The sequence below is a fragment of the Argiope bruennichi genome, chromosome 10, assembly GCF_947563725.1.
Source record: "Argiope bruennichi chromosome 10, qqArgBrue1.1, whole genome shotgun sequence".
Classification (NCBI taxonomy): domain Eukaryota; kingdom Metazoa; phylum Arthropoda; class Arachnida; order Araneae; family Araneidae; genus Argiope; species Argiope bruennichi.
In genome coordinates, this window is record NC_079160.1 from 76,755,979 (window position 1) to 76,768,157 (window position 12,179).

Consider the following 12,179-nt stretch of genomic DNA (forward strand, 5'->3'; position numbering starts at 1 on the left):
TCCGTGACAATGGTAAGATAATATTAATATGAAAAACTGTGAAATAAAGACAAAATATTTCAAAAAAAATCGAGCCGATGTGTCTTTTTTTTTTTTTTTTTTTTTTTCTTTTTTGACAAACTTTGTAAAACGATTTTAATTAACATAAAATAATTCGTCAAATATTATTTGTTCGTAATTCACTTTAAAAATAACACTGAATGTTCTTTTAGCATTAATAATACTTTTAATTATAAAACGTAATTTAATTAAATTCTTTAATGGATGTTTATTTGTCCATACTTTTTATTTTCCTTTTCTTAAAAAAATTTCTACATTAGATCTGCAATTCAACAAGCGAAAAAAATTATTTAAAAAAAAAATCTATATTTGGGTTACTAGGAAAATTATTGCTCTTTCTTTTTGGGGTTACTATATTGGCGACAAACTCGGAGGCAGATTAAACTAGGATTCAACCATTATTTCTAATGCAACAAATTACTTGAATTTTGAAGGAGTATCTGCAAGCAAGTTCTACAACCACCAGTGATCTTTATTCTATATAGTTCAATTTATGAATTTCTTTTAAATTTATTTCATGTATCATAAAAGTTTTGAAAAAAAATCCTCAACATTTATTTGAGAACTTATTGAAGTCCTATAAAGTTCAATAATACATCACATTTCTTCAATTTAATAACTATTCAAAAAACAAGATAATCAAAATAAGAACAATCGGTCTAGAAAGCAAGAGAATAAGAATTTTATCATTTGGAGAATAGGTTTATTGATTAATTCAGCTAGCCTCAATGTTATAGTAGATTTTTAAATTTCTTTTCAAGATAATTCAACTTTGTTTTTGACAAAAGCTTAAATTAAAATATAAGCAACAAAATAGCTCTATTACTTTCAATATCTTGGCGCAATATGAATTTCATTATCTTTTACTTATAACCTTCAGTTGGAAATAGAATCCGCTATAATAAGGCATAAATATTATGTCAAATAGATAAAAAGTTAATTACATTGCAAAAATATATGGAATCGATCTTCTGATATTTAGTGACAATAGCATAAATTTTAGGTTTCAGATCTATCACAATGAATTAATCCACTGACTTAAATAATGGAAAACATATATATCAGAATTCAAAGAAAATAATAATTCAAAAACACTTACCAGAAAATCAATTTTTGAAAACCCAAATAATCCTTTTTCCAGTATATTTGAGAAAATAAATTTATGTTAAGTCCTAATATGACAAGTAAACACCCAAACTGATAGGGAACAAATTGCCACGAAGCTGAAATAATAGTTTTTCATAAATCAGAAGAACAGTTTTTGCACCAAAAGAGTCAAACCGATCGCAAAGAAAAAACAGCAGAATTCGAATCCAAGATTATGTAAAAATGACCAATGACTTCCGATACATTCTAGGGAAGCCTTAGGATTAATGAAAAAGCTTTCTAATCTATAAATCTTGACATACTTTCCAGATATTAACCAGCAGGAGTGATCTTTTCAAAACTTTCTCACAGATTCTTTAACAAAGGGATTATCATTTGAGAATGCCTTAGGCCACGTTGGCCTGGTGGTAAGGTCACGGCTTCACAGGAGAGTTTCAAGAACTAGACCCGATTGCACCAAAAAGCCGTCATGTAAGCTGGTCTGGTGCAAGTTAGATCCATCAGACCGAACGTCCTCCCCTTGGTGTAGTGTAGAAATTTGGAGAGGGGAGGTGCCAACTCAGGTGTCGTTCTAGTCATCTGACTGAGGCTCAAAATTACGAAGTCCGTCCCTAGTGTGGCTTTAAAACGGAACGTTAATATAACTAAACTGAACCCAGAGAATGCCTTGCAATGCAATAGTTACGGAATAATATTAGCCTTTGGCTCGAATTTAGCATTTTTACTATACCTCTCGTGAGATCTTTGAGGAGTTTTTTCACTAATCTCTGGCATGCGATTAATAGTATTCAAAAATAGAATTTGTGTTTCAGACGCTTTTTTTTTTAAATTAAAATTTGACATAGTACACACTTGTAGTCGCAAAATCATATACCAAGTTTGATATATTTAAGCCATTGTGTTTTTGAGTGACCGTGTTTACATGCCTCTGAAAATACAGGTCAACAGGTGGTTAACTAGTCTTTGAATTTGACTCAAAATTTGATAAATGTCTATACATTAGATGTTAAATCTGTGTACAGAATTTTATTCATCCAGCTGTACTGAATCTATCGTATGATCCTTGGCAATATTTTTTGCGAGATTAATCACTGGTATGCAATTAATAATATCAAAAACATAGGATTTGAGTTTTATACATGTTTTTTTTCCAATGTATTGAAACCAAAATCTCACACAAAACTGCAATTACAGTTAAAACAACATGTACCAAATTCTATATATTAAGTCTTTTGAGTTGTCATATTTGCATTCTTGTGAAAGTATAGTTCGTCAACGGATTCTGAGATGACCACATTTCGACGACTCCATCTCATTAAGGGGTGAGACGCGGAATGATGAGTGCATTTCCGGTATTCCCTTTGACCTTGGATTTTCCCTATTACATACTAGTAAATGTAAACATCTCCTCCTTTCATCTTTCCTTTCACCCCTATTTTGAAGGATTAAACCCATCCTAAAGCATACGCAAAAACGCGGAGGGTTTTAGAATCCGTTTCTGAATTATACAGACCGACAGATGGCCAATCATTAAATGTATTTGGTTTCAAATTTGTTAATTATTTATACTTTAGAGTAAGATGGTCTGGTGTACGTTAGATCCGTCAGACCAAACGTCCTCCCCTTGTGTGTCCTCCCCGTCCGTCCTTAAATTTGTGTACTAAATATTATTTATCTGGCTCTTTTCGTTTTGTAGTTATCATGTTCACTTATACTCGGACAGACAGATTATCTCAGAAGGGATTTCATTCAAAATTTGACACAAATCTACAAATTTGATGTAAAAACCCATACACCAATTTTCATCCGCTTAGCTCAAAGCATTTCTGAGGTATCGTGCTCACAGACAGATATAATGCCAAAGATATGTTTTTCGAACTCAAAGAGAATTCTCAAGCTCGAATTTTTTAAAGATTATAATATTTTATCTATGTATATAAGAAAGTAAAAAAAAAAAAAGGAATTAAATATAAAAATGGAAAAGAAGATATGAGAGTTCTCGCATCATCTTGATTTATAACATGAATCTGAAAACTGTCGTTATTTGGGTAAATGCTTTCAGTTCTGAAGTTAAATCGAAAATGAAAATAAAACTATCATAGTTTCATTTTATAGCTCTTTCAGAGGTTATTATTGACATGCTATCAATTTCTCGAGATACTCAAGGCATTAATAGTCACCTGGAATTGACATAAAAATACGTAATATCAATTTTATTGATTGAAGTCGTTGAGTTGGGTATCCAAAGCTGGCTTTTAACTTTGAATTCTGATATGTTACTGGAAAAGGGCGAGGGAATGGAAGTTGAAACACGGTTTTTCATCTTCAAATAAATATCTATTAACCCTTTAAAGGACCATTTTTTTCTAGTCATTTTATGTTAAAATATTTTTGAAATTAGAATAAGAAAAGGGATTTATTTAGCTTATTAGATAAATTTAATTTGATTCATTAATTAATTTGGTTAATTAATAATGAAGTAACAAATCAAGACACATCATTTTGTCTGAGATAAAGAACTGAAGCGTTTAAGTTTCTGACTTACTAAAAAGAATTTGTCAGAACTGATGCCAACCTACATAATTTCATACAAAGATTGATAAATTTGGTGGGAAGCATACTTCCCACGGCCCTAGAAAGGGTTAAAACAAAACAAAAATATTAAATTTGTAGTTGTTAAAATTATCTATAAAATCAACTACTGTTCGTTATGATAGCCTAATTAAATTAAGAGAACATTTTATAAAAACGCAAATTTGAAAAAGAAAATCCTTCTTTATAAATTTTTTTTTAAATTTCAACAAAATTGGTGGCATTCCTCTTATTTCAGGTCAATATATGCATTATATTTTGAAAATAAAAATGACTTTGTTGAAAAGACAAGATCATCAAAAGATGCCATAAATCCAATTTTATTAATCAGAATATTCAAACCAAAAATTATCCATTTTTTTTCCCCTCCTCCTCCAAATAATCCTCTAAAAATAGATTTTAAAACTTTTTGTACAGATATCTAAAGAAGCCAAAATGCACTGATATAATTTTATTTACTTTAATTAATTTTAACCTCATTTAACTGGAAGTTTAATCTACGCATAATATTTAAGGAAATGAATGCTTTTTATTGGTTTTTTTCCTTGCGACACCTTGTTTATGATCGCAGCGGAATTTTGACTCCAAAAAATGATTACATATAAGATTACACTTTAGATGAATTAATATCAGAGCATTTTTTTTCCACAAGTGAATCCAAAAATAAATAAATACTATAAATAATTAAAAATCCACAGAAATATGTTCTCACTTTTTTCAATACATCCGAAAATAAAATCATCACTCAAAACTGGGATTATTTTTTGATCATATTTTCGCTCATAAAAATATTAGTGAAGTAAAATTAAGGTGCTTAAAGGCAGGTGCTAGAGCCAAGCACACAGGTTAAGGAAGGAAACATTAGACGCCTAGCTCCGGTCTATTCTGATTAATTCATAGAGGAAAAAAATTTTCTTTTATAGCCTGTGCATCCCCTTTAAGGTGAAGTCTAAAGTAAATTTCCATTGTAATGTATTAACAGCGGCGAATTTCCAACTATCCAAAGTAAGCAGCTGCACCAATATGTTTCAGAGGTCACATGAAGGTCGATTTAAAATCTTTAGTTTCTTACTTGGTTAAACTAAGTTAAAAAAAAAATACAAATTCTATAAATGATAAAATATTAAGATAATATAGCCCTAGATCAAGTAGAATTAGCTGGGTTCCTTAGTGATTAGAGTATTTATAAAACTGAACATCTGCTTAAATAATATGGTGTGTTCTGCCCTGAAATGTGAAGTTTGTGTCATAACAGTTATACAGAAACAAACACATATTCACAAAGTTAATGAAATAAAAATTATATTAGTCCAAAAATTAATCACTAATTTATTACAGATGAGTTAAAATATGAAATTAAACTGACCATTTTATTAAAAAGGGTCTCGCGAAATACATTGACTAGGATCACAAAATATCTAAACAAGTTATACATTGATAACGATTTTTTTTTTTGTCAAGCAAATATAGTAAAATATAGAAAACTATCTAAAAATATGAATATTGGATGACAAGATTAAGTAGTACTTACATGAGCTACAAATATTTATTTTTAATATATAACACTTTAAATAAATGATACAACATTAATAAGCCAATTATAAAAAGTTTTAATAAATAAAATGATACTGTCAGTAATTAATTAACATACACTTAAAAAATATCATACATGCTTTCACAGTCAAGCTTGGTTTATTAATAAACTAGCCGCCTTTGGCGACCAGCCGGTTCGCCAATCTTCATGTTCGTTTAAATTTTAATAATTAAATAGGTTGAACCGGAATTTAACCCCCTTCTTCTCCAAGTTGCGATAACGCGCCAAAGCTGGCAATCTTTATTATGCACTATAATTGAACATCTGCTCCTTTGCTTTTGAACATTTCGCAAGCCGTTGTTGGCGATTTTTAAAAATCTCGCCAAGCAGGGGGTTAGACTCCGGTCGTACCATTAAATATTTTATGCAATTCCAACTTTGATAGATTCTTCAGCAAAATATTTTAAAACTTCAAATTTTGATAGTCATATAAATCACTCATAATTTTATAAAGGCCTTCAATCATAGCGTGATATGTATCTCTCTCATTTTATGTTACCCCTCGTAGAAATTATGCTTTAAATTAAAGTGTAAATGATTAATCTGCAATTAATATAATAATATTTTTTACTGAAACAAAGTATTCTTTTTTAATAATATGATTACTGATAATAGAGTCACTGAGCGTTTAAACTTTATGGGCACTAAAGAATATCTTTCTTAATTTATGTAATATCTCAAGAATTCGTCCACAAAAATTTCTCAGATTCATCATGAACAGATCGATTCATTAACAATGTTTAATTTTAAATGCATCAAACACTAAGAAAATAAAATGAATCGTTTAAAATAATCGGCCGAAAACAGATTTAAAAAAACTACTTAAAAAACGATGTACTTAAAACTATAAGCATATACAAAAAATATATATAATTAACATAAATACAATTTAATTACAAAAGCATGCAATTAGCCTAAAAATAATTTAAATCATTGAAAACAGGTTAAAAAAAACTACTTAAAAAACGATGTACTTAAAACTATAAGCATATACAAAAAATATATAACTAACATAAATACAATTTACTTACAAAAGCATGCAACTAACCTAAAAATAATTTAAATCATCCGTTGGTTGTCATGTCAACAATCAGAACACAGTGCGCATGCGTGAATTTTCTTCGCCAGTTAAGTTAACGCAAATGCGTCAATTTTTCTACGCCAGTTGGGGTAACGCTATGCAGATTATACATTTTTAATTTCCTTTATTCTGTGTTATTTTAATTCAAAAGTACTTCAGAATGAATCTGAAACATGGATTAATTAACAATGTTTAATTTTAAATGCATAAAACATTAAGAAAATAAACAGAATCGTTTGAAATAATCCGCCGAAAAATGTTAACCCTAGCCTTATTACTGTTGGGAGAAAAAAAAAACTAAAGCCTTACTCATTTGGCGGTGGGAAAAATGGAAGATTTTTTTGGCGGGGAAGTTAGTTTTTAATTAATAATTAAAATTCTAATTAAAATTTCAAAAAAAGGGACCCCAGGTGCACATTCCCGACCTCTAAGGTATACATGTACCAAATTTGATAGCTGTATGTCAAATGACCTGGCCTGTAGAGCGCCAACACACACAAACACACATTGAGCTTTATTATAAGTATAGATAAAAGAATTAGCATAAAAATTTAGTTTATCCAATAATTTAAATACGATAAATTTTCACGCTAAGAATAACAGGAAATTTTTTTAAAATAATAAATGGTTTCAATAAATAACTCATAGTTAATAAATAACCAATAATTAAAGTTATTAATTAAATTAATTAAAAAACTGATAATATATTTATAAATGATAGTATCAATAAACAGTAATTTTAATGAAAAAGCTATGAACAATATTTCAAATATAATTGCTCAATAAATACAACAATTGTTAATTTCAAATAAAAAAGTTTGCTTCGTAACTAATAATTTTAAAATTTTTAAAAAATTAGTGAGTAAATAAAGTGAGACATGTATTACTACTTATCTGATTGAATACATGTAAAGAAGCAAAATTCTCAACAGATCTGAATTGTTAGAAAATTATTTAATAATTATACTTGCTTATAGATGCATTTAATTTAAGATGACGTAATAAGATAACGTTAAGATAAACGTTAAGATAAAGTAATTTCTTATAATCTTAAAATTTGACACCGAATTAATCACAAGAAATTTGATTTATAGATGATTTTAACATATGCTCGTAGAAAATTTAATGTATCAGAATTCGAATTAAAAATGTTTGAATTATTTAAATTCCATTCCATATAAAATAATTAATAATAATTATAATGTTTAATAATAATATTCCATAAAAAATATGATTAAAAGTATGTTTAGTATTAATGATAATTAATGATCTTTTAAAACAAAAATATTCTCTTTATTCTTTTTTTTTTTTTTTTTGAAAATGCAAATTTTAAAAAAATGCATACATTTGGGAAGTTTGATAAGCTTATTATCAAATTTATGGTATTTCGACAGTAGATACATTTATTTCGAAATGAGTTTTTTAGAAAAACTTTGTTTTTATTAAATCCTTTTTTTTTCTCACAAAAGTATGCCTTAAAAATATTGTTTTGCTTATTTTTTCAATGCAATTAAAATTTGCTTGAAAAATCAATGTTAAATTTCACGTAACTGGGATTGTGGATCAATAATGAATTCTGAAAAAATTCTGAATTCCATTGCAAACATGCATTTTACGAAATACAAATAATAGTATCATCGCATGTTTTATTTCTATATCAACAAATAAATAAGTATTAAAATTTAACGCTCACTTTCCTGAAAAATAGAGGTATTACTGCATACGTCATGTTTTATGTGTAACAATCTGCTATTTCGTCACCGAAATCAAACACTTTTCGCGCTCTTTTTCCTCACTTCACATTTCACAGCCAGGCGAATGCGGATGTTTCTCTGTGTTTGCTTGTTAACGTTCTTGGGGTTCAGTTTTTGCCAAGTGGCAAGAAGAGATGATCCTCCATTAAATAAAGCCCTAGATGCATTAGAAAAGGCTTTACAATACATGAGTGATACAGTTTCTTCAATAAATTTGGATGCTGTATTCTGCATCAGACGCCTGGCAGGTAAGCATTATTCTAAAATAAAGCTGATCTCGTATTTTTTTTTTTTTTTTTTTTTGCGAGAAATATATTCTTAGCATTAAAAAATGGTATTAAACTCGAAACTAGATATAATAAATAAATTTACTGCGAATTTATTGCCATAGTTTTACATCAAAATTCCGATGATTTTTATCGTTTGCTATAGTCAGAAATTGCCAAATCATAAATAGCTTTGTGAATATGTGATAATATAATAAGCATTATGATTCATTTGGAGAGGTTTTATAACAGTTCTTTTTAAATAAAATTTTAATATAAAAAATACCTTTTAATTTTAATATTAAATAAGTATTTAAAACTTTTCAATAATTTGATTTTAAGCTACCATGCAACGTTGAAATTAGATTAATATAAATTTTGAAAAATTCTAATTTTAACTGCAAGCATGTACACCAAAAGTTAAATTACAAACATATTTTCACAACTATTCAAAACTAAACTGTTTTTGATGACCATTTGTTTAGCCAAGAATGATAATTTTAAAAATTTTCAATTAAATGTTTTTTGTAGCTTTCTCTTTATTTCTTTTTCAGCTAAGTATTTACAAACCAAAATGTGATAGACTTTCATATTACATTTATTACTATTTTAAAAGCCCAGCACCATTCTGTTCATTGTTTAATATCTGTCTGTAATTTTTTACCATTTTACCTAAAAATTGAATTTTAATTTGAAAATCTGAAATATTTAATACAACTAATAAAAAAAATTCTTGCTGAAAATTAATATATTCATTCAAAATATAAAGAATAAAAAATATAACTGTTCAAATTGAAGTTTTATTTGTATTAAAGAATCTTTTCTTAATTTGTGTAATAGAAGATTATTTAATAATCCTCTGAATAGATTCCGATTCAACAAAAAATTATGCACTTTACTATGAGAAAATGATGTTCAAACGATAATACATACATCTAGTTTTATTAGATTAAAAATAACCGGAGTTTAAAATTTTTTTGTCATCACTTACCTGTGAAGTTAAAGTTTAATTATAAGTACAATAAATTATAAAAGCCATAGTAAAAGCACATATTAAATATAAGTGCTCGTTATGGAAAAATAAGCCGTAACTTCATATCTTTACTCTAACATGGAAAGAAAATTTCAAAAGGAAATATTTATAGAAGCAATGAAAACGATTTAATTTCTTTATGACAGTGAAATATATAGTTCTAAAGTATGATTAAATTTATTCAAAAATTAAATGAAATTAGATTAAAAAAATACTGCAACTAAATTAATATTAATTTAAAAAATAATTGTTTGTATTTTAGGATGATGTAAAAGTTATTTTTGTGCTTTGATAATCTTGGATGCCATGGTGAAAAATCTTTAAATTTCCCTTAATTTTTAATAATTAAAAAAAAATGCTCCACCATGCACATTTTTATTTTCCAAAGTAAATCTGTACCGAATTTGGTACTTTTGTAATTGACTATTGTGTAAAGGGCCAAACACACATATTTATATTTATCATAAGTAGAAATAGAGATATCTGTCATTAATATTTAAAATAAAAGCATTTCCTTCAATTAGCTAGATAATTCTGAAAACAATAGATGTCATATTACGACCATCTTTTACCAAATTTGAATATTTGAAAAAGAATTTCTTATGTCATTTTACTGTCAGTTGTTCACTTGTATTGGGCACAAGCATAGTACTAAAATTTTGAAGAAAATATCATCTCAGTAAACCTAATATTATTCGAAATATCGCATTTTGTTTTGTAACAGAGCTAGTTTCTTAACAAGAGAAATAAATAATTTTCTATAAAATTCCACATTTTCTATGGGAAGCAGTTATATTGTTTACATTTTAAACAGATGTCTCTTAAAGGCTCAAATGTAAGCTTGATGTCAAACTTTCAAGAATCAAGCATTTTCAGATTTAGATGCATTAAAACTATACCAAACGACATCTGTTTGAAAAGAGTAGAATCATATTTATACGCAAAAGAATTATTTCCGAGTGTGATATAGAAATTTTGTGATGATGCTGCTTAATACATTTTCGAGTTTTATTTATTTATTTTTTAATTATGGTGAAAGCTGCTTTTTTGAGGGTGAAAGCTATGGTACAAAATATTTAAACCACGTTCTAAAATTCTTTAAAATACGAAAACTTACCAAAGTTTTAAGGGTTTTTTTTTTCCATATTTTTACAAATTCCTCATTGGAAAGTAGTTTTACGGACCTTAATTGCAGTTGATATAAAATAAATTACTACAATTATTTGAAACTTTGCACGAATTTCATTTCTGGGAATTATTTCAATCAATGAAATATATTAAAAATTTTTATATACAGTGGCTCAAACAATTGAGAGTACACCTTACTTTTACTTGATAAATCCGACTTTCATCATAAATAACACATTACCTAGAAGTGAAAACATGTTTTTTTTTTTTTTACACATAACAAAAGGTTTAATTTAAAGTAAGAATAAAGAAAAAGAAAAGAAAAATTTCCAAATTGAAAAGTTTCTGAAGCATTCTAAAAAAACAAACACCAGTGAAATTCTAGTAATATCACATATAGAATAAAAAAGAGTCAATATTTAATTGCAGGTCTTTTATCTTTTATAATGACCTCCAAACGTCATGGTACCGATTCGACCTATTTTTGATGGTATCTGAAGATATTTTACCCCATTCTTCATGCAACACTTGTTTTAAATTAGTTTTGTTTCTAATTTTGTATTTTTGGACCGTTGTTTCGAGTGTGTCTTTAGATTTTCAATAACATTGATGTCGGGGGACTGTGGTGATATGTGTAACTATTGTTTACAAAGAAAAAGACACCAAGTTTCGAAGTTACGTGTCGTATGTTTGGGGTCGTTGTCCTGATGGAAAATTAAATTTCCATCTAAACCCAGCTTTTTAGCACTTTCTATTAAATTTCTGCAAAATATATCAAAGAAAACCATATGGTTTATAATGCCATCAATACGAACTAAAATTCCTACCCCGGATGAAGCCATACAACCCTAAATCATAATGGAGTCACCGTCATGTTGAACTGAAAGACATAAAAATTTGGATCCAAAGCAATTTTAGGCTTTTTTCATACAGTGCAATCAGCTTGCAAACTCAGAAAAATCATTTGAAGTTTACAAAAACTCATCAATTGAAGATCAATACCTTTGGAAGAAAGCTATATTTAGTAATGAAAGAAAACTCAACATTTTTGGCAGTGACAGAAATAATGCTGTTTGGGGAAAGCCTAATACTGCTTTGGATCCAAGCAATTTACGTGACATGATAAACATGACGGTGACTCTGTCTTGATTTGAGGTTGAATGACCTCATCCGTTGTAGAACATTTAATTTTTATAGTTGGCATTATAAACGATGTGGTTTTCTTGGATATACTTCGCAGCAATCTAAAGGAAAGTGCTAAAAATTTGAGTTTTGATGGAAATTTCATTTTCCAGTGGGACAAGAACCTCAAACAGAATGCACGTAACGTCAAAATACAGTGTGTTTTTTCATTGTAAATAGCAGTTCCACACACGACCACAATATCCCGACATCAATACCATTGAATATCTGTGGACCACACTCGAAACAGTGGTCCAAAAACACAAAATTAGAAAAAAAAACCGTTTAAAACAAGTGTTGTAAGAAGAATAGGGTAAAATATCTTCAGATGCCACCAAAAAATGGGTCGAATCTCTACCATGACGTTTAGAGGCCATTTTAA

General features: G+C 28.1%; 1 protein-coding gene across 1 annotated transcript in view; it reads left to right on the plus strand.

The window, feature by feature from the left end:
• Positions 1-8,231: 8,231 nt before the first annotated feature.
• LOC129988088 (UPF0764 protein C16orf89 homolog) overlaps positions 8,232-12,179 on the plus strand; it is a 30,375-nt gene continuing 26,427 nt past the window's right edge. The window contains exon 1 of the mRNA XM_056096212.1: positions 8,232-8,436. Within this exon, the coding sequence (XP_055952187.1) occupies positions 8,253-8,436 (184 nt within the window). The 5' untranslated portion in view covers positions 8,232-8,252. The remainder of the gene's footprint in view (positions 8,437-12,179) is intronic.